Here is a 24,699-nt window from a genome sequence, read left to right as displayed (position 1 = left end):
TAGTCCGGGAAGATCCACATGCCTCAGAGCAACGAGCGCACCACTACAGAGGAGCCCCCGCTCGCTGCAACTAGAGAAAAGTCCGGGTGGCAACGAAGACCAGCACAGTCAAAAATAAACAAAATAATTTTTTTAATGAAACAAAAAACAGTGGGCTCCCAGGAGGCTCCACCAGACCCTGGACTCAGCAGCACCCGAAGGCTAGTGCTTGGGACCCCTGGGGGAGTCCCGGCCCCTCTAGAGCTGGTCTGCAGCTCTGAGGATCCCAGCAACGCACGTGTGACTGCATCTAGCCCCGGAGCCACAGACAGATGGGAGAGCCAGCCGGCCAGGAAAAGCGTTCTGCGGCACCGTGGGGTGGGGCTCCAGGGAGCGGGCTGGGTGGTGTCCACTGTTAAAAGGTACCTTGTGCCAGTTGTCCGGGGAGAATGCCCCCTGGCAGCCCCACCCTGTCGGTGGAGGACATGGAGCAGAGACCCGGACGCCCTGGGGGTGAGCAGAGAGCCCGGGGTCCCTCCGCCCACCCTGAACTGGTAGGGAGCAGCCCCTGGCAGAGAGTCCTGGGTGAAGAGGTGTGCCTGATAGCAGGGTGTTGGCTCAAGGTGTTTATTAACCCCAAGTTCTACGGCCGGGCCTCCATCTCTGAGCCTGCGTGTGCACACGCGCGTCCGTCTGTCTGGAGCCCTGTCTCCCCTGGGCCGAGCTATTTCCCAGTCTGGGCGTGATCACGTTGGCTCCCTCTGGCTCTGGGCATTGGGTGTAACAAGTCCAAACCTTCTCTGAGACTCAGGCAGGGCCGGGCGCCCCGCCCTTTGGGCTGTTCCCTTTCCTCCCAAACTGGTTGTGCAGGAGCAGGACGAGTGTGGTGCGGGGAGTCGGGGTGCATGCGCGCAGCCCCGGCCCCCTCACCGCCTCACCTGCAGGGAGGACCCGCCCAGAAACTGCCTGCCTGGTGCCTGGCTGCCCCACCTCGCCAGAGCCCAGCTGAGCAGCCAGCGAGGACACACGCCCGCTGCCCGCTGCCCGCTGCCTGCCCACCCTCGCCGGCCGAGCCCAGCCCGAGCCCACACCTGCCTTCAGGACCATGTTCAAGGGGCTGAGCAAAAGCTCCCAGGGGAAGGGGTCCCCCAAGGGCTCCCCAGCCAAAGGCTCCCCCAAGGGGTCCCCCAACAAGCACAGCAGGTGAGCGTGGCCGGGGGTGGGGGCCGGGGCCAGGATGGCTCCAGACCCAGGGGCTCCAGCCACCTGGAGGCAGCAGGCCAGAGCCGGGGACCAGCCCAGTGTTGGCATTTGGTGTCCTGAGGCTAAAGACCCTTGGGGTGGACTCTCTTCCCAGCCCAGGCCCAGCTCCAGCCCTGGCAGGGGCCCAGGCATGGCCTGGAGCTCCCCCAATTCTGGGGGTTGCGGCCTGAGGGCTCTGCAGACAGGCTGGACAGGGACCTGAGCTTTGCTCCTCTGCTGGGAGGTGAGGAGGCTGGAGAGCACGGCCCTCCATCCACTGCTCTGCCCTCTAGGCTCCACTTGCCCCGGGATGACCCGTGGGACCTGGGCACAAGATGGGCAGAAGGACTGGGGCCAGAGAAGCCGAGGGGTGGGCAGCAGAGTGCCCAGAGGCAGGGAGGCGGGGCTGTGCTGCTCCAGGTCCAGGCTGCCGCTTTCCCCACCGGCTGGCACCTTGGGCCTCAAGAGCTTTGTCATGGAGTTGAGATGATTCCTTCACCGGGTGGGTGTGCGGACGGGTGCTGCGGGGAAGCGGGAGGGGCCCATGGACCTGGGACGTCTCAGAGCCTTCCTCAGCTCACCCAGCTCTCTGCGGGGGCCCCAGCCCGGCCCCCCCCCAGAGCCCCACACTCTGCAGACAGACTCGGGCAGCCTTCTTCCGCTCATTGGCCATCAGCCCCCTCTGCTGGGTGGAGGCGGCAGCTCGCCTGGGGTCCCGGGTGTGGAGGTGGGGGCCGAGATGAAGGGCCCAGCACCCGATAGGAATCAGGGCGAGGACACGGAGGCTGGGCTTCTGGGCGGACAGGAAAGACGGTGGTTAAGACTCTCACTGGCGCGACCTGTCCCCCTTGGGGCTCTGGGCCCTGCCCAGGGTGGGATGGGCTCCTCCTGGCGGGAGCAGCCCTCCCAGGATTCCGGACCTGGAGCTCCCGTCCCCAGGGCGGCTCCCAGTCATCTCCTTCCCCTCGGCCCTGTCCTCCGGCGGCAGCCGCCCCAGGAGGGCACATCAGTCCCCTTCCCTGCAGTCCGTTTGTTCAGCGCATATTTATGGAGCACCTACTGTGTGCCTATTTATGGAGCACCTGCTGTGTGCTGGGACTGCTCTAGGCCCTGGGGATGCCATCATAAGCAGAATTGACAGGTCCCTGCTTTCAAATCCCTTTAGAGGAGTAAAAACTAACACTTACCGGGTGCTGACTCTGCACAGGACCCACACAGTAACACGGGGAGGAGGTGGATATTAGTAGAGCCTTGATGTATAGGTGAGGCGCCTCAGGCCCAGAGAGGTTAAGTAACTTGCCCGAGACCACACAGCTGCAGTGACAGAGGAAGATAAAAACCAAGCTGTTGGTCAGAGTTCTTTCAGACTGTCTCTTTGTGGCACGGCCCTTCTGCTTGGAGGGGGCTTCTCCTTGGACCCCTGGGTCAAGGCCCAGCCCGTGTTGCCATCCCTCCCCGGGGACGGTGACCCCACAGGGTGCTGTGCTCCTGAGGCTTAGACCACGCTCTTATTAGGTCTGCTTGACCCTCTAGGTCCCAGAGAGTGAGCTGGAGCCCCCCGCTGGCGCCCTGTAGAGGCTGGGAGAGGGCCCTGGGAAAGGACCCCGGTCTAGGCTCATCCTCTGCTCCTCCTGGCTGTGCTACCTGGAGCCAGTCAGGTCCCAGCTTGGGCTCTGAACCTCCGAATCTGGAAAGTGTTGGGGTTCCCTGGCAATCTCGTGGCCCACCTCCCCCACCGGGTGCTGTGTGTCTCCTCTGGAAGCTTGCTAACCCCAGGCTCGGCAGAGCCTGGGGCAGCGGTGGGGAGACAGGGCTGGGGTGGGAGGGAGCTGAGCTGGGGGACTTGCTGCTGCTCCTCTGCCCCCAGCCAGCTCACCCTCCCCAGGATCCAGCTGTCACGTCTCAGGGATGAGGGGCTGAGCCAGTGATTCATTTGCTCCTCTGCGGGCTGCCTGCCCTCCTGCCCGAAGAAGCGGCAGAGAGCAGGGTGGGGTCGGGAGGCACTTCTTTGACGGGGAGATGGCAGCTCCACAGTGCCACCCACACCCAGGACCCTCATTTTCTGAACCCTCACTGAAGGCAGCACTCCCCTGCCCAGGACTGTATCTCACAGAGATTCCTACCAAGAGGCCAGGGCTCCCCAGGTTTTGACTCCACACCCGCAGGGCAGTGAACTCAGCTGTAGGGCAGGACGGGGTGGGTGCAGGCAGGGGACCCCACCCGGGTGGGCAGACCACTGCCCAAGGGAAACAGGAAACTTTGCCAACCACCCTGCCCTCTGTCTCCACCCCTCATCAGAGCTGCCACTCAGGAGCTGGCCCTGCTGATCTCCCGCATGCAGGCCAATGCCGACCAGGTGGAGAGGGACATTCTAGAGACCCAGAAGAAGCTGCAGCAGGTGAAGCTGGGGGCAGATGGCAGGGCGCGGAGGCATGGGGGACTCATTGCCATGCCTGGTGGTCCCAGAGGTGCCCACTTGCCTTGGTAAAGATGCACAGACGGTCCTGTCCTTCCCTGGTCACTCCCCAAACACAGCGGGAGCCAGGGCTTGGCACGCCTTCTCTGGGGGGCTCCCAACGCCATGCCCTCCCGTGTCCCTTCATTGTCATCGCAGCACCCCTTCTATAGTGACATCAAAGCACAGCTCTTCACCTGATGTTCGGGGGCCCTTGACCTGGTTCTGCACTACCTGCTCAGAAAAACCCCATTTTCCATTGCACCCAAGGCTTCCTCTAGGCAGGAGCGTCTGTTCCTTTTTTCTGAAATGTGCTCTCCTCACCACTTCACCCCATCCCCCAAAGCCCTCCGCCTGCAGGAAGCCCTCCCTGATTGCTTCCTACACGGGAGTCAAAGGGCCTCCCCTGTGTCCCTGAGTCCAACTCACTGGTGCTCACACCTCTCCCTCTCCCGGTGTGGGCCAGGCTTGGCCAGGGTCCCTGGGGGAGCAGGGGGCCTCAGGCAGCAAGGACGCTTTCCCTGCCTCAGGACCGACAGCACAGTGAGCAGCGCCAGGCCCTGCAGCACCGGCAGGAGGTGGGCCGCAGCCTGAAGGAGGCCGAGGTGCTGCTGAAGGACCTCTTCCTGGATGTGGACAAGGCCCAGCGGCTCAAGCACCCGCAGGCCGAGGAGATCGAGAAGGAGTGAGTGTGGGGCAGGGGGGTGGCAGCAGCAGGAGCTGGGGGCCCAGGATGGAGGCACTGGGGGTCCCGGGGGAGCCTCAGACCCGGCTCCGACCTGCTGACCACTTCCTTGGCAGCATCAAGCAGCTGCACGCCCGGGTGACCCAGGAGTGCGCCGAGTACCGCGCCCTGTATGAGAAGATGGTGTTGCCGCCCGACGTGGGGCCCAGGGTCGACTGGGCGAGGGTGCTGGAGCAGAAACAGGTCAGGGGTCACCCAGCAGCCATCAGAGGGCGACACAGGGCTGCGTTTCGTCAGGGGCTGATGCATGCTTGGACCTGGGTGGGGGCTGGGTCTCTGAAAAGGGAGGGGGCAGAAGAGACCGTGCAATCTTGGAGGGCTTCCTGTAGGTGGGAGAGCTCGATTGGGATGGGGTGAAGTGGTGAGGAAAGGATATTTCAGAACAAAGGAACAGAGGCTCCTGCCTGGAGGAAGCCTGGGGCACGATGGTACAAGGGCTTTTCTGGGCAAGGAGGGAGAACCAGGTCAAGGGCCCCGGGAACATCAGGTGAGAAATTGTGCTTTGCTTTCATGACAGAAGGGGTGCTGTGATGACAATGAAGGGGCAGGGGAGGGCGTGGACAGGGCAGGGTGTGTGCAGGCTCAGGAGCCAGGCTGGAGGCGTCCAGGCAGGAGGCAGGGCGGAGCAGGGAGATTTTCAGAGCTAAGCCTTGAGACCTGGGGGCCAGTGGGATTCAGGATCCACAATTACGTGACCCGGAGGCCTCAGCCAGAGCCACTGGAGACTAGCATTTTCCCCAGGGTGTCCCATGTGGCGCTAGTGGTAAAGAACCCGCCTGTCAATGCAGGAGACGTAAGAGATGCAGGTTCAATCCCTGGGTTGGGAAGATCCCCTGGAGAAGGAAATGGCGACCCACTCCAGTATTCTTGCCTGGAGAATTCCATGGACAGAGGAGCCTGGCGGGCTACAGTCCCTGGGGTCGCACAGAGTCGGACACGACTGAACGACTTAGCACGTGCCCCAGGGTGAGCTGCAGCCATTCACCCAGGCAGCGTCTGGCCTGTCCACCCTCTGCCCGAATGACCAGCTCCATCCCCTGCTGATGAGGATGCTGGGTGGAGGGGGAGGGTGGGTGTGGGGAATCCCCATCCCAGGCCCCGTGGCAGAGCTGAGCGGCCAGCTCTTCTGCAGAAGCAGGTCTGCGAGGGCCAGTACGGACCGGGCATGGCGGAATTGGAACAGCAGGTTGCTGAGCACAACATCCTGCAGAAGGAGATCGAGGCCTACGGGCAGCAGCTGCGGACCCTCGTAGGGCCGGTGGGTGAGCCCTCGGACACATGCCCCTGTTTGGCCCCAGCCCTGGTTCCCTTTCTCCCATCAGAGCCTGAGCGAGGTCTGGCTGGTCCTCGGGGACTGGGGATGGAGGAGGGGCAGGGGCAGCCCAGGGATGTGGGGTGTGTTCTCCCCTGCACCGCATCTCTCACTGGGCCTGTGTTCTCTCCCCCTCGGTCGAGACAGGACGCGGCCACCATCCGGAGCCAGTACCGGGACCTCCTGGTGAGCCCCAGGGCAGGGCCGGGCCGGCGGGCTGGGTGGGCTGCCTGCACCCTTCCTGGGCGCAGCCTGACGGTGCCTCTCTCCGCGCATCCGAGAGCAGAAGGCGGCCTCGTGGCGAGGGCAGAGCCTGGGCAGCCTGTACACGCACCTGCAGGGCTGCACACGCCAGCTGAACGCCCTGGCCCAGCAGCAGCAGCGCATCCTCCAGCAAGACTGGAGCGACCAGCTGGCCGACCCTGCGGGCGTGCGGAGGGAGTACGAGGTCAGCGGGCGCGGGTAGGGGCGGGGTAGGGGGGCGAGGCCGCCTGGTCCTCACTGCCAGCGCCCCCGCCTCCGTCCTCTCCCAGCACTTCAAGCAGCACGAGCTGCTGAGCCAGGAGCAGAGCGTGAACCAGCTGGAGGACGATGGGGAGCGCATGGTGGAGCTCGGGCATCCGGCTGTGGGGCCCATCCAGGTGCGAGGCCGGACACTCCCTGCTGCCTCGGGGACCCTCGGTCAGGGAGCTTTCCGGGGAGGCTGGGGAGACTGGGCCCAGGCCAGCGGGAGCAGTGGGCAGGGCCGGCCGAGTGGGCGGGCGGGTGGACGGACCGGGTCGGGGCGCGGTCCGAGGGCTCTGCACTGCTGCCCCCAGGCCCACCAGGAGGCCCTGAAGTTGGAGTGGCAGAACTTCCTGAACCTTTGCATCTGCCAGGAGAGCCAGCTGCAGCACGTGGAGGACTACCGCCGGGTGAGCCGGGGCGGGGCCGGGCGGGGGCCACGACACGCACCTCGGGGGCGAGGCGCCTCATAAAAATGACAGAGCTAAAAAAAACACAAAAACAAAACACACAAACAAAAATGACGGAGCTCCGTCATTGTGACTGGGTCCCAGGGGAAAACAACGTCACCCGTGAATTCTCGACAGGGTGATGTCACTCCTTGGGGGGGTGAAGGTTGTTTCTTGAAAGTGGAAAAAAAAAGAACTTTTTTTTTTCATTAAAAAATAAATCACAGATATGCATACGTAAATGATATACAACATATCTGATAGTAAAGTTTCATGGCAATGATGGGGAAAGTAAAGGACAAAAATGTCTAAAAAAACTACTTAGAGGTACGTCTCTGGTGACCCAGCAGTTAAGACTCTGCACTCCCAATGCAGGGGGCCCGGGGTTCACTTCCTGATCAGGGAACTAGGTCTCAAGCAACTAAGAGTTCTGACGCCACAACTAAAGATCCCACACGGACAACCAAGAACCGGCGCAGCCAAATAAGTAAATTAATTTAAAAAAATTTTTTTTAAAAAAAAGCTCCTTAGAAGGTGCAATAATGAAGCAAGAGTTGAGAAACATTGATATAATAGACTACAATAGACAACAGTCCTGTCTATAAAAATGACAATTTTTGTTTTCTGAAAACCAAAAAATAAAAAATATACATCCACAATGGGGACTTGTTTTTCTTTTTTTTGGCTGTACCACACAGCTTGTGAGATCTTAGTTCCCCCAACAGGGATTGAATCCAGGTCCATGGCAGTGAAAGGGACCTAAGCTGAGACCTAAGCACTAGACGACCAGGGAATGCCCAATAGGGACTTTTTTTTTTTTTTTGGTAGTTTCCAATTAAAATGGTTTATATATTTGAGAGAAAAAAGAAAGCAAAAGTTTTCCCTTTTTCTTTTTTTTTAAAAGGCATTTTGCACTTGGATAATATTATTATATATATATGTATAATATATATAGTGGAGATATATATATATATCTCTCTCTCCACCATGCATTAGCACATCCACTGACGAGAATTCTGTAGTATCACCCAACTGTGGGCTGTCCCTTTAAAGCACACGCCTAGCTTCTGCTCAGAGGCGCCCTGGGCACCCACCCCTGGATCCCAGCCAGGACTCCAGGTGTTGGAGTGAGTCCTCCAGGACGGGCACCGCCCTTCATCCGAGCAGGAAGGACGAAAAACAACGTGTTCTACGACACTAAAAGAAATTAAGTTCAGTGACCCCAAAATGCCTGATTTGCCGAGCACTTCAGTTAGAAGGTCCCCTCGCCTGGATAGAAAGGCCGACGGCAAGTGGCACTCTGGTTCAGCCAGTTTGGGTTTAGCTGGTTTGCAGGGTGGCAGGCGGTAGGTGCCCCAGCTCTGCTCCTGACCGCCCACCGACCTCAGTTCCAGGAGGAGGCCGACTCCGTCAGCCAGACCCTGGCAAAGCTCAGCTCCAGCCTGGACAGCTGGTACAGCCCTGCCCCGGGGGGCCCGCCTGGCGCCCTAACAGAGATGCTGCGGCAGCTGGAGGTGAGATGGCCCCCGGCCCCTCCCCGTACCCACTCCTGGGCACCGGGCCTGCATGGGTGTCTGGGTTTCACGCCTCCAGGGTGCTTAGTCCTGCCTGGATCCCCTGCCCTGAGGGCGGAAGGAGGGGGTTCACTCCAGCCAGAGGAGACTCGTCTGTCAGCTGCAAGCCCTTCCCACCTCTGGACCTCACTTTCCTCACCTGTAACGTGACAGGGCTTCCCAGGTAGTGCTAGCGGTAAAGAAAGTGAAAGTCGCTCAGTCCTGTCTGACTCTTCGTGACCCCATGGACTCTACAGTCCATGGAATTCTCCAGGCCAGAATAGTGGAGTGGGTAGACTTTCCCTTCTCCAGGGGATCTTCCCAATCCAGGGATGGAACCCAGGTCTCCCGTATTGCAGGCAGATCATTTACCAGCTGAGCCATCAGGGAAGCCCTCCTGCTTGCCAATGCAGGAGACATGAGAGACATGGGTTCGATCCCTGGGATGATCCCTTGGAGGAGGGCATGGCAACCCACTCCAGTATTCTTGCCTGGAGAATCCCATGGACAGAGGAGCCTGGCAGGCTACAGTCCATGGGGTCGCAGAGTTGGACACAATTTGAAGTGACTTAGCACACATGCACTCACAATGTAACAGGGACTGCCCTGAAAAGCTCCGAGACCCCTCCGGCTCCCACTCTGGAGGCCTGGGGCTTGGTTGCTGGGCAACCCCCTACCCCACCCCAACCAGCAGACTCTAGGATCATGGGTGCCCAGGGAGGGGCTCGTTTTACATTGCTGACTAAGAGACCCTGTCTTCATGATGTCCAGGACCCCTTCCTGGCCCTCCTGGGGGGCACGGGTGGGGTTGGCCTGAGCCCCCATTGCCTGGGTCACTGCAGGCAGAGGAGAAGCAGCTGACCATGGCTGAGAAGACTGTCAAGGACCTGCAGCTGCAGAGCCAGGGGGTGGCCCCTCTGCCCCAGCGAAGGAACCTGCCCCCACAGCTCCTGCGCGTGGATAGCATCTGTGACTGGGACTCAGGAGAAGTACAGTCTCCACCCGCCCGGCTCCTCAGGGGCCCTACCCACCCCCAGTCCCTCCCCTGCCCCCTCCTACCCACTCCTGCCAATGCCCCGCCCCACCCCCACCCCACCCCTGCCCCAGCATCACCCACTCCAAGCCCTGTCCAGCCCCTGGCCGGTTGCTGTCCTGACCCCGGCACTTCCTGCTCCTCCCTGGCCCCATCCCTAACCTCTACTCTACTGGCCTCTACTGGGCCTCTATCCCTTCTCCAGCCTTGCCCCTAAGCCTGCATGGGCCCCTCCCCACCTCCCCGCCCCCTCCGCGCCCCAACAGGTGCAGCTGCTGCGGGGTGAGCAGTATACACTGGTGGACAACACTGACCCGCACACCTGGGTGGTCCAGGGCCAGGCAGGCGAGACCAAGCGGGCCCCAGCCGCCTGCCTCTGCATCCCAGCTCCGGACCCTGAAGCCGTGGCCAGGGCCTCCGGGTGGGTCCCCCTGGGGACCCAGAGGGGCAGGAGGCAGGCTGTGGACCCACCCACACCAGGCCCTGTAGTTTGAGGCCGTTGCCTGCCCTTTGCCTAAATGTGTGACCGCGGGGGCTGGGGGACAGCATGGGGGAAGGTCCTTCACTGACCGCCCCCTTTTTGCAGGCTCACCTCGGAGCTGCAGGCCCTGAAGCAGAAACTGACCACAGTCCAGAGCCGCCTGAAGGCCAGCGCCAAGGAGCCCTTACAGCCCAGCCAGCAGGGTACCGAGGGCTGGCTGGGGAAAGAGGGAGGCGTTGTTGAAATAGGAGTAGATGCCTACTCTGGGTTTAGTGGGGGGCTTAGTCTAGCCGGGGGCTGCCACGGGCAGGGGTTGACCCTGAATTAAAGGCTCTGCTCTGGGGGTTCCATTCCCTGGGTTGGCAAGCCTGATGTCCCTCCCTCAGGCCCACCACCCTCCCCAACATGGGACCCTCTGCGGGCACTCATGGAGGGGCCCAGCAGGCAGGCAGGCAGACACGAGGCAGGCTCTGGACCCTCAGAGGCACTCTCCACCCCCAGCTCCAACCAGCTCGGGCCCAGCCGACCCGCAGGCCCAGAAGCTCCTGACACAGATGACCCGGCTGGAGGAGGACCTGGGGCAGATAGAGAAGCAGGTGCTGGCCTGGGCCCGGGCCCCGCTGAGCCGCACCTCACCACTCGAGGACCTCGAGGGCCGCATCCAGAACCACCAGGTGGGTGAACCAGGGCAGCTGGGATAAAAAACGGTCCAGCCCTGGGGAGGCGGGCGAGGGGGCAGCTGCAGGCCCCCGAGGTGGAAGAAGCAAGCAGGCAGTCCAGGGCTCCCTCAGGCTCCTTCCCATCCTGGCTCTTCCCCTGGCCTGCTCTGTGACTTTGGGCAATTCACTTAACCTCTCTGGGCCTTGGTTTCCTCATCCCTGAAAATGGGCTTGTGGCATCTTAGGGGTGGTTTCTCTGGAGCAGCTGGTGGGGAGCCTCCCTGGAGAGTGTGCAGGGGTGTAAACATAGTCACAGAGGACTCAGAAGTGCTAATGGTGAAAGTCATCCCTTCCCACACCCGGGGGTGGGGGGGGTTGGGGGGAGAAGTTTGGGTTGTATCCTTCCAAACCGGTTTCTACTCAAATATATTGTTTGGATTTAGTTTTTTAAAAATGTGAAGCATGTTGTTCACATGATTGTGCAACTCGGGTTTTTTTTCACTGCGCCACATTCTGCAGCGTTTCAGCTCGGTCAGAGGGCCGACTAGGGGAGGCAGGGCTCCAGAGATGGGAGAGGTATTTCAGATGGGGTCCTGGGGGGCCAGGCGAGGAAGGAGAAGTGGCAGAAGCAGGTACTGTGGGGCGACAGCCTGGACAATACCTCTGCCCATGCCAGGCCCAGTTACCACTGCCCTGGCAGGGCACCTGGCAGATCTCTATCTCCAAATAGGTACTTAGTTTGGGGGTTTTGGGGGGGGCGGTGTTTTTTCTATTTATCGGCCGAGTGCAGCATGTGGGATCTTAGTTCCCCGACCAGGGATCAAACCTATGCCTCCTGCAGTGGAAGGGCAGGGTCTTAACCACTGGTCTGCCAGGGAAGTCCCCGGTCCTTGGGTTTGGAAGGTCCTCTTCCGCATCAGGGGTGTTGGGGGTCCAGTTAGCCTGGAAGGTGGGCAATATGTGGTGTGGAGCCAGCACTAATGGATTACGGAATCGATGAGTGAATAACTGATAAAAGAATCAACAAAATCATAATCCCAAGTGGATGGAGCTAGGGCTTTGCTGCTTGACTGGGGGGAAGGGGCAGGGAACTGAAGGTTTCATGAACAGGGACAGTGATGTGAAGACCAAGGTGGGTGAGAGCTCCTGACTCACAGGGTCTCATTTCATCCTCCCATCAAGCATTTTGTAGATGAGGAGGCCAAGGGTCAGAGAGGTTGACCTGCCTACAGTCATCTACCTGCAAGCTGAGCCCGAGCATGTCCACCCCACATTCTGGTGGCCTCACAAGCAGAGTTAGGTTGGCAGAGTTAGGTTGACATAACAGGAGAGCTGGGTGGAAGCCACTTGCCCAGAACCAGAGATCCTGAGATCCCCGCTGCCCCGCAGGGCACAGCCCAGCGGCTGCAGAGCCTGGGAGCAGAGAAGGAGGCGGCCCAGCAGAAGTGTGAGGCGTTTCTGTCGGGGCAGCCCTCAGGGCCTGCTGCCCTGCACCTGCCCGTGGTCCTCAACAACGTCAAGAACAAGTACAGGGACGTGAAGGTTCTCTGCGGCCTCTACGGGGAGAAGTGAGTGCCCGGGGGGTGGGGGCCGCTGGGCGAGGCCTCGGGGGTGCGGCCAAGGCCAAGGCCTGCGTCTCACCCTGGGCCTCCTCTTGCGACAGAGCCAAGGCCGCCCTAGGTCTGGAGCGGCAGATCCGGGATGCAGACACGGTCATCCGAGGCTTTGAGTCCGCCCTGGCACAGGAGGCCCCCATCCCCGCGGGCCCGGGCGCGCTGCAGGAGAGGGTCAGCGAGCTGAAGGTGAGGGGCCGGGCGGCCTCCTGGCAGGAGGTGGGTGGTGCGTGCTGACCCAGGAACGGGGGGGCAAGTGGAGGGTGGGCCTGGCATCCACTGAACCACAGGGTACGTTGTGTCCCCTCCTGCCCCAGCGCCGGCGGAGGGAGCTGCTGGAGCAGCAGGCCTCTGTGCTCGGGCTGCACCGCCAGCTGAAGGCCGTCGAGCACTCGTGCGGTGCGCTGCAGAACAATTTCCACGAGTTCTGCAAAGACCTGCCGCATCAGCAGCGACAGGTGCGGGCCCTCACCGACCGCTACCACGCCGTGGGGGACCAGTTGGACCTGCGGTGAGTGGCCGGGCCGCTGGGGCTCACGAGTGCGTGGTGGCCACGGCTGACGAGCTGTGGGGCCTTGGACGGGTGAGCGCACCTCTCTGAGGCTCAGGTTCCTCTCCTCTAAAATGGGATGATAACAGCATCAGCCTCCCAGGTGGTGCCTGGCAGAAAGTGTCCGGTCCCTCTCTGAATGCCCAGCTCCAGCCACTGGGCCAGAGTTAGAGAGGATCAGCATGGCGAGTCAGTCAGGCCTCCTGACCTGTCCTGGGGACGGAGGAACCCACCAGCCTCCTCCGCGCACCCCTCGCCTGCCCCCCGAGGGCTGCTGTCACCTGTGCTCCTCCTCCTGCAGGGAGAAGATGGTGCAGGATGCCGGCCTCACTTACCAGCAGTTCAAGAACTGCACAGACAACCTGAATGCCTGGCTGGAGCGCCTGCCCCACAATCAGGTGCGGCCCAGCGACGGGCCCAGCCAGATCGCCTACAAGCTGCAGGCACAGAAGGTGAGGAGCTGGGGCTGCAGGTGGTGTAGGCCGCCCGCCTCTCTTACCCAGAGCTGGATCCTCAGGATAGGCCCAGTTCCCTGGCCGCCTTCCTAACAGGGAGAGCAGCCTGTGCGCGTGTGACCCGCCCTCTGGTGGCCGGTGTTTTAATGACCTCAAACCTCAGACCCCAGAGGCCAAAATGCTACACTCTGTCCAGGGTGGCTCAGACGGGAAAGGGTATGCCTACAATGTGGGAGAACTGGGTTCAATCCCTGGGTTGGGAAGATCTCCTGGAGAAGGAAATGGCAACCCAGTCCAGTATTCTTGCCTGGAAAATCCCATGGACCGAGGAGCCTGGTAGGCTACAGTCCATGGGGTCGCAAAGAGTCAGACACGACTTCACTTTCACTTTGTCCATGGAAACGGCCAGCCCTTCTCTGTCTGGCCCGAGGTGGGCAGTGGGCTTTGTGTTCCTGGAGGTACAAACTCCTACTTCATCCTCTTCCTCGTATCCTACTAATGTTGCTGTCGTTCAGTCGCTAAGTCATGTCCGACTCTTTGTGAGCTCGTGGACTGCAGCACGCCAGGCTTCCCTGTCCTTCTCTATCTCCTGGAGTTTGCTCAAACTCATGTCCATTGAGTCGGTGATGCCATCCAACCATCTTGTCCTCTGTCGTCCCCTTCTCCTCCTGCCTTCAGTCTTTCCCAGCCTCATACATGCTAGTAATGAAAAGGGGCTGGATACAGCCTGGCCCTCAGGCAGCCTGCAGTTTTGGGGGGAGGCCAGTGCATCTCAGGCCATGACGCTGATAAGTGCTTCAGTGGAGAAGCCAGAGTGCTGTGTGGGAGCCCTTTGTAAGGACACCCATGGGGTCAGGGCAGGTGTTCTGGAAGGAACTGACACCCAGCCTAAAGCCTGAGGAATAAGCAGTATGACCAGTATGTGTGTGTTGAGGGGTGAGATGTTTTGAGCAGAGGCCCTGGTGGGTCATGGCCGGGGGTGGGGTGGGGTGGTGGAAGGTAGCTTCCCTCAGAGCGCTTGCTGCCCCTGGGTGTTGCTGGCTGCCCGTGGGCCTGGAGGTGAGTCCAGGTGCGCGGGGGTCCCCTGACCCTCCCTCCTGCCCTGGCAGAGATTGCTGCAGGAGATCCAGGGCCGCGAGCCGGACAGGGCCATGGCATCCCGCCTCTCCCAGCACCTGCAGGCGGCGCTCCAGGTAAGCAGTCCATTCAGCTCCTCCCTCTTTATCTCCCCCTCCCCCCTTCCACCAGTCCCCTTCTCCCCCTCCCCCAGCTCTCCCCACTGACAGCCAGTCTGTGTCCTTCCCCGCCATGCTCAGGACTACGAGCTGCAGGCAGACACCTACCGCGGTTCCCTGGAGCCCACCCAGGGAGGGTCGGCCCCCAAGAGACCCCGAGTGGCTCCCCTGCAGGACAGCATCCAGGCCCAGGTGAGCCGGGCTCTGTGTTCCTCATTCCCGGGATGCCAGCTCTGCAGCCTCTGAGGGAGGAGCTGACGCTGGCCCACCCCCTCCCTTTGGCCTCTCCAGGAGAAGAACCTGACGAAGGCCTACACTGAGGTGGCAGCTGCCCACCAGCAGCAACTGCACCAGCTGGAATTTGCCAAAAAGATTCTGGAGAAGGTATGGGGGTGATGTCCACCCTAGGCAGCCTGGGTGGGTGGTCGACCGGGCAGACTTCCCTACCTGCTCATGCTGCAGCCCCGGGACAGGCTCAGCGGCCTGAAGGAGGGCTGGCTCTCTGCCTCCCCCAGCAGCTCCTCCAGGCTGGTTTCCTTCTCAGAATGTAGTACCAGGAGATGTCACTTGGTACAGTCACGGCTTGGTCACTGGGTAGCACCCCGGTGGGGACAGGAGAAAATCCCGCAGTCTTCATCCTCAGGACCCAGCCCCAGTGGGCAAGAGGCCACCCAGGTCTCCATCCCCGGGAGACCATGAGCCGGGAGCTCTCCATGACTCTCGGTGACTGGCCAAGGAACTGGCCAGCCTCCTCCCACCCAGAGGTGTATCCCAGGATCCCCCAGAGGAGCACAGGCCCATTTCTGGGAGCCTGGGTGGAAGGGGAGCAGGGAAAGGTTGGGAAGGGAGGACCTTCTTGCTTTCACATTCTAGTGCAAATGCAGCCTGACCACTGCCTTACATCCTAGCACACTGGGCTTTGATGAAACCTCTTAAAATCCTACCTTCAAACACCTCAGATCTTCAGTTCCACCTCCCAGGACCTCCTGGGAAGTCTCAGAAAGCAGGGAAGGGTCCTGATCTCAGGAGGGTGGGGTGTTGTTGTTCAGTTGTTCAGCCGCTTATTTATATCGGACTCTTGGTGACCCTACGGACTGTAGCATGCCAGATTTCTCTGTCCTTCACCATCTCCTGGAGTTGGCTCAAACTCAAGTCCATTGAATCAATGATGCCATCCAGCCATCTCATCTTTTGTCGCCCCTTCTCCTCGTGCCCTCAATCTTTCCCAGCATCAGGGTCTTTGGCCAGGGGCTTATCCCTTTCCTCCCCTTACCCAGGATTCTCCCCTCTTCCTCTGCAGAAAGAGCTCAATGAGGACATCCAGGTGATCCCTAATGCCCAGCAGGGGTCCGAGAGCCCAGCCCGAGTGGGCAGGGAGTCAGAGGCCCTGAGGTCCCAGCTGGAGGAAGAGAGGAAGCGGGTGGCCCAGGTGCAGCGTGAGCTGGAGGAGCAGAGGAGCCAGCTGCTGCAGCTGAAGACCCAGCGGCCTGTGGAGAAACTGGAGGAGAAGGAAGTGGTGGAGTTCTACCGGGATCCCCAGCTGGAGAGCAACCTGTCCAGGGTGAAGTCCCAGGTGGAGGATGAGGGCAAGAAGCGGGCTGGCCTGCAGGCAGACCTGGAGGCGGTGGCCCAGAAGATCATGCAGCTGGAGAGCCAGAGGAAGGCCACGGAGCCTCACCTGCTGACCAAAGAGGTCACCCAGATCGAGAGGGACCCCGGCCTGGACAGCCAGGCGGCCCAGCTCCGCGGTGAACTCCAGCTCCTGCAAGAGGAGAACACGGCCGTCTCGGCCCGGCTGGAGGCGCTGAAGGCGGAACTGCTGGCCCTTGAGCAGAAGGAGGTGAACGTGAAGGAGACAGTTGTAGTAAAAGAAGTGGTCAAGGTGGAGAAAGACCTGGAGATGCTCCAGGCAGCCCAGGCCCTGAGGCTGCAGATTCAGGAGGATGCGGCCCAGCGGAAGGGGGCAGAGGATGCCGTGGCCAAGCTGCAGGCTCGAGTTGTGGAGCTGGAGGCGGCAATCCGCGCCGTGGAGCCCAAGGTGATCGTGAAGGAGGTGAAGAAGGTGGAACAGGACCCCGGCCTCCTCCAGGAGGCATCCAGGCTGAGGAGCCTCCTGGAGGCACAGAGGAATGAGAACGAGGTGCTGGCCAGGGAGCTGAAGGAGCTGTATAGCAAGCACAGCGCGGTGGAGAAGCAGAAGCCCCGGGTGGACCTGCAGGAGCGCGTGCAGGAGACCTTCCAGGTGGACCCGGAGACGGAGCGGGAGATTGCGCGGCTCCGGGCGGAGCTGCAGGAGACCGCCCGCAAGAGGAGCGGGGTGGAGCAGGAGGTGGAGGGGCTGCTGCCCGAGCTGGCGGTGCTGCGGGCGCAGAAGCCCACCGTGGAGTACAAGCAGGTGACGCAGGAGCTGGTGCGGCACGAGAGGAGCCCCGAGGTGCTGCGGGAGATCGACCGCCTGAAGGCCCAGCTCAACGAGCTGGTCAACGGCAGCGGGCGGGCCCAGGAGCAGCTCATCCGGCTGCAGGGGGAGCGCGATGAGTGGAGGCGAGAGCGCTCCAAGGTGGAGACCAAGACTGTGAACAAGGAGGTGGTGCGCCGTGAGAAGGACCCCGTCCTGGAGCAGGAAGCCCAGCGGCTGCGCCAGGAGGTGCAGGAGGCCACCCAGAAGCGGCGGGCGGCTGAGGACGCGGTCCATGAGCTGCAGAACAAGTACCTGCTGCTGGAGAGGCGACGGCCCGAGGAGAGGGTGGTGGTGCAGGAGGTGGTGGTCACCCAGAAGGACCCGAAGCTCCGCCAGGAGCACAGCCGGCTGAGCCGGAGCCTGGATGAGGAGGCTGGCCGGCGGCGGCAGCTGGAGCGGGAGGTGCAGCAGTTGCGGGCCACCGTGCAGGAGGACGAGGGCCGGCTCAGCTTCCAGGAGGACCGCAGCAAGAAGCTGGCCGTGGAGAGGGAGCTGCGGCAGCTGACCCTGAGGCTCCAGGAGCTGGAGAAGCGGCCTCCGGCGGTGCAGGAGAAAATCATCATGGAGGAGGTAGTCCAGCTGGAGAAGGACCCGGACCTGGAGAAGTCCACGGCAGCCCTCCGGCAAGACCTGGCCCAGGAGAAGACCCAGGCGACCGAGGTGCATCGGGAGTGCAAGAACCTGCAGGTGCAGATCGATGTGCTCCAGAAGACCAAGGCGCAGGAGAAGACCATCTACAAGGAAGTGATCAGGGTGGAGAAGGACCCGGTGCTGGAGGGAGAGCGTGCCCGGGTATGGGAGGCGCTCAACCGGGAGCGCGGGGCCCGGGAGAGCCGGGAGGAGGAGGTGAGGCGCCTGCGGGAGCGGGTGGAGAGGGCCGAGGCGCTGGGGAGGACCTGGGCGCGGGAGGAGGCCGAGCTCCAGAAGACCCGGGACCGGGCGAGCCAGGAGTGCAGGCGGCTGCAGCAGGAGCTGCGGGAACTGGAGAGGCAGAAGCAGCAGAGGGTGCTGCGCCTGCAGGAGGAGTCCAAGCTGCTCAGCCAGAAGACGGAGAGCGAGCGGCAGAGGGCAGCCCAGCGGGGCCAGGAGCTCTCGCAGCTCGAGTCGGCCATCCTCCGTGAGAAGGACCAGATCTACGAGAAGGAGCGGACCCTCCGGGAACTCCACACCCAAGTGAGCCGGGAGGAGCTCAACCAGGAGACCCAGACGCGGGAGACCAACCTCTCCACCAAGATCTCCATCCTGGAGCCCGAGACGGGGAAGGACATGTCCCCGTACGAGGCCTACAAGAGGGGCGTCATCGACCGAAGCCAGTACCTCCAGCTGCAGGATCTCGAGTGTGACTGGGAGGAGGTCACCACCTCGGGCCCCCATGGGGAGGAGTCTGTGCTCCTGGACCGCAAGAGCGGGAAGCAGTACTCCATTGAGGCCGCCCTGCGCAGCCGGCGCATCTCCAAGGAGGAGTACCATCTCTACAAGGACGGCCAGCTCCCCATCAGCGAATTCGCCCTGCTTGTGGCCGGGGAGACCAAGCCCTGCCCCTCCCTCTCCATTGGCGCCATCATCTCCAAGTCCCCGCTTGCATCTCCGGCCCCCCAGAGCACCAATCTCTTCTCTCCTGGCTTCTCTCTCGGGCTCGGCGAGGACAGCTTCCCCATTGCCGGCATCTACGACACGACCACGGACAACAAGTGCACCATCAAGACCGCCGTGGCCAAGAACATGCTGGACCCCATCACCGGGCAGAAGCTGTTGGAGGCGCAGGCGGCCACGGGAGGCATCGTGGACCTCCTGAGCCGGGAGCGCTACTCCGTGCACAAGGCGATGGAGCGGGGGCTGATCGAGAGCGGCTCAACTCAGAGGCTGCTCAACGCCCAGAAGGCCTTCACCGGCATTGAGGACCCCGTGACCAAGAAGAGGCTGTCGGTGGGCGAGGCCGTCCAGAAGGGCTGGATGCCCCAGGAAAGCGTGCTCCCGCACCTGCGGGTGCAACACCTGACCGGGGGGCTCATCGACCCCAAGAGGACCGGCCGCATCCCTGTGGCGCAGGCCGTGCTCTCCGGCATGATCAGCGAGGAGCTGGCCCAGCTCCTGCAGGACGAGGCCAGTTACGAGAAGGACTTGACAGATCCCATCTCCAAGGAGCGACTGAGCTACAAGGAGGCCATGGGGCGCTGCCGGAAGGACCCCCTGAGCGGCCTGTTGCTCCTCCCAGCCTCGCTAGAGGGGTACCGGTGCTACCGCTCAGGCTCCCCCACTGTCCCGCGCTCCCTGCGTTGATGGGGGCCGAGCAGTCACAGGGAGTGATTGGGGATGGGGAGGGGAGGATGCACGCACCCCGGGCCCCTGGAGCAGCTTAACCCAGGGGAGTGGGTCTTCCCTCTGACTCCTCGATGTTCTGTTTCTCACGCGTTCTCGGTGTTGGACTCCCTCCCATGACTTTGGTAGCCCCCGACCCATCCCCTGCGCCAGCAGCTCTGCTTCCCCGGCTCCTCCCTCACCCTGTGCTTCCAATAAACGAATTCTCCTGGTGTCTTTTTTTTTTTTCTTTTACAATAGTAAAAGATGTTTATCAGTTTTCACGATCAATAGCCAGATCAAAAAAAGATAATTCCAACCGCAAGCCATCATGGAAATATGGTTAACCTAACAGTATAAAATAATTACATACAGTTTGAGGGGGTTGAATGAGGTGGTAAGTGGAAGTACACATTTTCATCTGCCCGGCTAGTCTACATCTTTTTGCTGGTTTCTCCTGGTGTCTTGTTCACGTTTCAGAACAGAGTCGATATTTCTGGAGCGTGGGCAGGAGGGACGGCACTCCTACGTGAGGAGAGGACACACCCAACTGGCCCTGCTGGGAACGGGGACTTTTAGAGGACAGCGGCTCCTTTCACTCCGGGAAGGACCTGACAGGAGCAGGTCATGGAGGATCAGGCCTTCCCCGCAGCCAGCTCAGGGCCATGAAGTTCAGGGCAGAAGCTGTCTCCAGCCCTCTGTCAACCTCCCCCTTGTTGGCACGTCCCTGGCGTCCCCCGAGAGCAGACAGAAACACTAGAAAACTCAGGAATACATCACTTTTACTTTCTGTTCTTAAAGCCAGAGGCATACAAACGTAAGCATATCTGCAGTGATGAGACAGCTACTTAGAACATCCGACCGCCTCCTGAGATCAGGAAAATGGCCTCTCCCCCTTGCTCTGCCTCCTGTTTTAACGTGGGACTCTTAACTGGAACTCAACTCTTCCCTCAAAACATTTTAAATCCAAAAAGACCAGCTGGGGGGGGGCGACCCCTTCCTTGGGGGTCTTGCTCTGCAGCTGAGGGCGGGGCAGCTGAGGGGTGCTAGGAGAGCCTTCCTGGCGGCCCAGGCAGGCTTTCTGCTCTCCTTGGCACCTGCTCTCCTTGGCACCAGGGACCGCGCCTCTAACCGACCTCCTCGGGCAGGGGGCTTCTGTGCCCCCATCTTAAAAAAGCAAACCCAGCAAACAACACAGGAACTTGCTAGCCTGTTGGCAGGACTAACCCAAACTCAGTCCTCGGACAGCTAATGCCAAATTGCTCGCTCCTCAAGTGTGTCCCCTTTCTTGGGGAGTGAGTGGGGAGGCGGCGCAGGACAGCAGCTGCAGAGGGGCTTTGAGGCGGTAGGCCTCGCATGTTCTCAGCGGCAGAAACGCTCCAGCACACACTGGTGGGGCGCCGAGGCGGTCCCGGTGGACGAGAAGTACGGGTGGGCCAGGGCGGCCTTGGCTGAGATCCTCCGGCTGGGGTCGTACTGCAGGAGTTGCTGTGGAGAGAGGAGAGACCGACTGGGCCCCGGGTGTGGCCAGGGCCCCATAGCCCCAAAGCAGCTCCCTTCAAACCCAGAACCGCCCAAAGCCACTATCTCCCAGCTGGAAAACCAGTTCCAGACACTCCTGAAATCGGGGGACAAAGACTTTGTTCTAGTCCAGCCCTGTTGAGTCACCCCCTGTCTCCTTCATGCTACTGAGGCTGAGTCAGTCGCTCCTCTTCCTTAGAGAGCTTTCCAGGCTCCAGCCCACTTCTAGTCGAGACAGACCTAAGTATCAGGAAGAGGGGCCAAGCATGTCCAGGGAGCATGCTTGAGAGTGGGGCAGAAACAAAAATCCCTAAACCCAGCTGGAGGGCAGAAGGACCTCCCCACCTTAAAGCAACCAGGATGCACGGTGAGGAGGCTTGGTAGGAAGTCCACGCCGCCCCCCCAGCACTGGGTTGGGAGACGCACACAGCCATCGGGAAAGCGGGGCACACAGCATGAAGATGAACTTGCTACCCTGCCTTCCTGTGACCCAACATCAGACTCAAGAGAAAAACATGCTCCGAGTCTTTGGGGGCAAGAATGGATGCCTGGACCCCTCTGGGCATCCAGGCTGGGCCAGCCCAAGCGGTCAAGAGGATATACCTGGAGTGGTGACTTAAGACTGGCGGGGGCTGAGGAAGTGGGGGAGGGGCAGCCTGCTCTGAATAACAACCACAAGAAAAAATTACCGAAACACAGGACAACCAAGAGAAAGGGCACCTATCACAGTATAGGGCTTCAATCTGCCTGCCAGTGCAGGAAATGCAAGAGACCTGGGTTCAATCTCTGCATTGGGAAGATTCCCTGGAGTAGGAAATGGCCACCCACTCCAACATTCCTGCCTGAAAAATCCCATGGACACAGAAGCCTGGTGGCTACAATCCATAGGGTCACAGAGAGTTGGACACGACTGAGTGAGCACACACATACATCACAGCGTAAAAACAAAGGTAACTAGAAGAGAGAAGTTTTAAAAAGGGTGACAAACATTGGACTTATTGTGGGAGAGGCCTCCAGGTGCAACTGATACATGCAGGGACAAGCCAACTGTGTACAGAGGTCAGAAAAGAGACCGGTTTTGCCCCAGAAGGAGCCGGGCTTACATAAGAGGCTGGATGACAAAGCAGACACTCCTAGCGAGAGCAGCAGCTGGCAGGAGGAGGCCCTGGCCTCCCTGCCGCCTACCTGTACCTACCAAGAGCAGGTCCTGGCCCTCTGGCTCCAGGTTTGGCACAATCTCCTCCAGCCCCTTACTGGTCCACTTGGGGAAACTGCCCTTATAGTCAGGCAGCTGGGTGACTCCTGGCCACATGGCCTCACTGGGTGTCCCCAGGGTCCGAAAGATACGGAAGAGTTGGTCAATCTCAGAGTCGCCCGGAAACAGGGCTCTGCGGGTCACCTGGAATGGGGAAGGGAAGAAAGCGTGGGGTCTATTCCCTTGTCATACAGAACCCAGTACCAGACGAGAAGCCAGACCAGGGAGACACCTTCCAGACATCTTTCCCAGGACTGTGCTAAAAATCCTGACCTTTTCTGGAAAAAGACCTTTAGCCCAATCCCAAACATCCCTTAATCTACTTTTAACAGGAGAATCAGAGCCCCCACGTCCCCCCTACCCCAGGAGGACCCTGCCTGTAGCCTCCCTATGGCCATGTTTATCCCTCTGTCTACCATCTCTGCAAAAATGCAACCGATGCTCCAGATATCCACAGCTGTGGAGTAGAACTTGCAGCCCAAGAGGATCTCGGGGGCACGATACCAGAGTGTCACCACCTGGGGGAGCAAGAAAACAGCATCATTCAGGGCGGCTGGGTGCACAGGTGACGTCCCTTCTCTCCCCCTCTGTCCCCTGGTACCTCATGGGTGTAGGTGCGCAGGGGCACCCCAAAGGCTCGAGCCAGTCCAAAATCAGCCAGCTTGATGGCCCCCAACTCATTGATGAGCAGATTCTGGGGCTTCAAGTCTCGATGGATGACCCGATGCGAGTGGCAGAAGTTCACCCCCTGCAGCAGCTGGAAGAGGTAACTCTGGAACAGTGGGCAAGAGAAAGAAGGAGCTGGCAGAGCGGAGGTGGGGTGGAGGCTGACTGAGGGCGCCCTTGCTGGTCAGCCCGTCCTTCTCCCCGTACCTTGACTAGGTGCAGGGGGAGCTCAGAGGCCGGGGTGGAGTCCATGTACTTCTTCAGGTCTTGGCTGAGGAACTCAAACACCAGGTAAAGCTTCTTCTCGCTGTGAATCACGTCCAGCAGCCTGGCCGGGTGGCACCAGTCAACACGTGGCTCCCAGTCGTGCTGGGACAGGTGAACCGCCCCATCCCCTGCCCGCCTCACCTGACGATGTTGGGGTGCTTAAGCTCTTTGAGCAGGGAGATCTCCCTGATGGCAGTGCTTGGGACCCCCTCGGTCTCCCTGGAAAGGAGAATGCAGCAGTGCAGTGAGAAGCTGGGCAGGGTGCTTCTGCCAGCGGGGTGGGGAGGGTTGGGGGGTGTTTCATATATAACATTACATAAGGATGGCCACCTCCTAGCAATGGGACCCTCCTGGGCACATAATTATCACCCCCAAAGGCCCAGGGCGAAGACTGGTCAGGATGAGGATGAGGGCTGCACCTGTGTGGCCCCCCTACATGAATGAGCAGCAGCAGAAAAGGAGTCGAATACAAAACTCTGAGATGAGGGTCAGGCGAATAGCTGGGTCACTCCAAACCAGGGGGTCTCAGAGGCTACCCTGGCACTCACAAATCCAGCCTGATCTTCTTGAGGGCCACGAGCTGCCCAGTCTCCTTGTTCTTGGCCTTGTACACCACCCCATAGGTGCCCTCTCCAATCTTCTCCACCTTCTGGAACACGTCCATGTCCGCTGAGCTGCCCTGGAAACAGACGGCGCCTGGGGCGTTCCCCCTAATGCCCAGAACCCCTGCTGCCCCTTCAGCCTCCAGGGCACACCCTGCCGGGCCCCCACCCAGGCCCCCAGGGCTCCTGAAGACTGTGGCTCCCAGGGAGCCACCCTGCTCTGCCGGCCAGGCGGACCAGGCCCAGGCCCAGCTCCCACCCTCCACCCCAGCCCCAGCCCATCCCCAAGAACCTATCATGGAGGGAGGCTGCAGCCCAGGCCGGGCAGTGACCCCCAGGCCCCAGGAAGCAGCTGCTCCAGAGCCGGGCTACGGAGCGCAGGAGGGTCCAAACTTCCCCAGCCCAGCACCCGCCCCTGCCCGGGTCCCGGCCCCAGGGTGGGAGGCTGCCCAGAGGGGCCTGCCCTGGGGGGGCCCAGGGTCAACTCGGGATGGAGGTTAGGGGTCAGGAAGGGCTTCAGAAGTCACAAAGCCGCACTAGGCCGCGTGGCCAGGGAGAGGGGCTGGGCCCGGCCTGTTTGGAGATGCTCGGCCTCCTGAGGGCAAAACCTTGGCAGGAGCGGCCCCCGCTGCGTCCTGGGCCCCTCCACCCGGTCCTGGGCCACCCACCGCCAGCAGCCTCCCCTCAGGCCCTCAGCCCAGAATTCACCAGAAACCCTGTGATCCTGCGGCCTCTCTGCCAGGCAGGCTGCCTGCTCCGAGGCTCCCCCTCCTGGCCCCGGCCAGCACTGCACCACGTGGACGCGCTGCTCAGTCACACCACCAGGCTTTATTCACGGGGACGTTCTGGAACTCTCCAGGATCCACACGAGGCCCAGGGCCCCAGCGCCCGGCCTCGGAGCGCTAGGCTGCCCTCCCCTCGTCTCTCCAGACAAAGGCTGTCAGTCGGGGGATGCTCCTGCATCTTCTCTGCAGCAGCTCCAGCGTCTGGCCGGCGGGAAAGCAGCATTGCCAGGAGCTCCTGGCTTGCTCCCTACTGGCCGCTATCCCTCTCTTGCTGGTACAGCCTCTGCTCCCGGATGGCTTGTTCTAACAAGGGGAGGTTCATTCCTTCCACACACGTCAGCACCCGGGCCTTCACCACGCAGCTTCCGTCTGAAACACACAGACACCAAGGCCCCGGCAGGGTCAGCAACGCACCCTTCAGAGGCGTTCTAACTGTTTCTCCTCAATTTATCCTGAGTCCTGAGTTTGGACAGAGAGTCTGACAGGGCAGAGGTGAGAAGGATGGTTTACGGATGCTGGCAATTTGTATACTTGGGCCTCAGAACTGTTGGGCCCGCCACACACTACAGACATGGAACT

The 24,699-nt window shown here is 61.0% G+C and overlaps 3 protein-coding genes across 8 annotated transcripts in view; 1 reads left to right on the top strand and 2 right to left on the bottom strand.

The window, feature by feature from the left end:
- Window positions 1-787: 787 nt before the first annotated feature.
- Window positions 788-19,257, top strand: EVPL (envoplakin). Its single transcript, XM_043461268.1, has 22 exons — window positions 788-1,182; window positions 3,520-3,619; window positions 4,207-4,361; window positions 4,478-4,604; window positions 5,554-5,679; window positions 5,881-5,919; window positions 6,020-6,181; window positions 6,267-6,374; window positions 6,552-6,647; window positions 8,075-8,200; window positions 9,082-9,228; window positions 9,539-9,693; window positions 9,859-9,956; window positions 10,255-10,427; window positions 11,802-11,980; window positions 12,076-12,214; window positions 12,343-12,536; window positions 12,877-13,027; window positions 14,140-14,223; window positions 14,347-14,457; window positions 14,557-14,649; window positions 15,566-19,257. Exons 1-22 carry the CDS (start codon window positions 1,085-1,087, stop codon window positions 19,004-19,006), a joined length of 6,102 nt encoding a protein of 2,033 aa, XP_043317203.1. The 5' UTR covers window positions 788-1,084; the 3' UTR covers window positions 19,007-19,257.
- Window positions 19,258-19,789: 532 nt separating this feature from the next.
- Window positions 19,790-24,181, bottom strand: CDK3 (cyclin dependent kinase 3). Of its 4 annotated transcripts, none has more exons than XM_043461344.1 (8): window positions 24,044-24,181; window positions 23,282-23,412; window positions 22,875-22,952; window positions 22,674-22,794; window positions 22,402-22,572; window positions 22,217-22,318; window positions 21,741-21,944; window positions 19,790-20,512 (listed from the first exon to the last, which is right to left on the bottom strand). In XM_043461344.1, exons 2-8 carry the CDS (start codon window positions 23,395-23,397, stop codon window positions 20,387-20,389), a joined length of 918 nt encoding a protein of 305 aa, XP_043317279.1. In that variant the 5' UTR covers window positions 23,398-23,412; window positions 24,044-24,181; the 3' UTR covers window positions 19,790-20,386. The 4 variants fall into 4 exon arrangements, with proteins under 4 accessions (XP_043317279.1, XP_043317287.1, XP_043317262.1 ...); XM_043461352.1 differs by lacking the exon at window positions 24,044-24,181 and adding an exon at window positions 23,628-24,005; XM_043461327.1 differs by lacking the exon at window positions 24,044-24,181 and having other exon boundaries at window positions 23,282-24,005.
- Window positions 24,145-24,699, bottom strand: part of TEN1 (TEN1 subunit of CST complex) — a 26,170-nt gene continuing 25,615 nt past the window's right edge. For all 3 annotated transcript variants that reach the window (XM_043461365.1, XM_043461383.1, XM_043461373.1), the window contains one exon: window positions 24,145-24,489. In XM_043461365.1, coding sequence (XP_043317300.1) covers window positions 24,368-24,489 — 122 coding nt within the window. In that variant the 3' untranslated portion in view covers window positions 24,145-24,367. The remainder of the gene's footprint in view (window positions 24,490-24,699) is intronic.

The sequence above is a fragment of the Cervus canadensis genome, chromosome 1 (genome assembly GCF_019320065.1).
Source record: "Cervus canadensis isolate Bull #8, Minnesota chromosome 1, ASM1932006v1, whole genome shotgun sequence".
Taxonomy (NCBI): domain Eukaryota; kingdom Metazoa; phylum Chordata; class Mammalia; order Artiodactyla; family Cervidae; genus Cervus; species Cervus canadensis.
This window is presented reverse-complemented; position numbering and strand designations above follow the sequence as displayed.

Coding starts and splice junctions, on each gene's coding strand:
- EVPL (XM_043461268.1), top strand. CDS start 1,085: ATGTTCAAGGGGCTGAGCAAAAGCTCCCAGGGGAAGGGGTCCCCCAAG. Junction 6,375..6,551: donor CGGCTGTGGGGCCCATCCAG/GTGCGAGGCCGG, acceptor TGCTGCCCCCAG/GCCCACCAGGAGGCCCTGAA. Junction 13,028..14,139: donor ACAAGCTGCAGGCACAGAAG/GTGAGGAGCTGG, acceptor CTGCCCTGGCAG/AGATTGCTGCAGGAGATCCA.
- CDK3 (XM_043461327.1), bottom strand. CDS start 23,634: ATGATAGGTTCTTGGGGATGGGCTGGGGCTGGGGTGGAGGGTGGGAGC. Junction 22,795..22,874: donor AAGCACCCCAACATCGTCAG/GTGAGGCGGGCA, acceptor CCACCCGGCCAG/GCTGCTGGACGTGATTCACA. Junction 21,945..22,216: donor GTTGCATTTTTGCAGAGATG/GTAGACAGAGGG, acceptor TCCCCATTCCAG/GTGACCCGCAGAGCCCTGTT.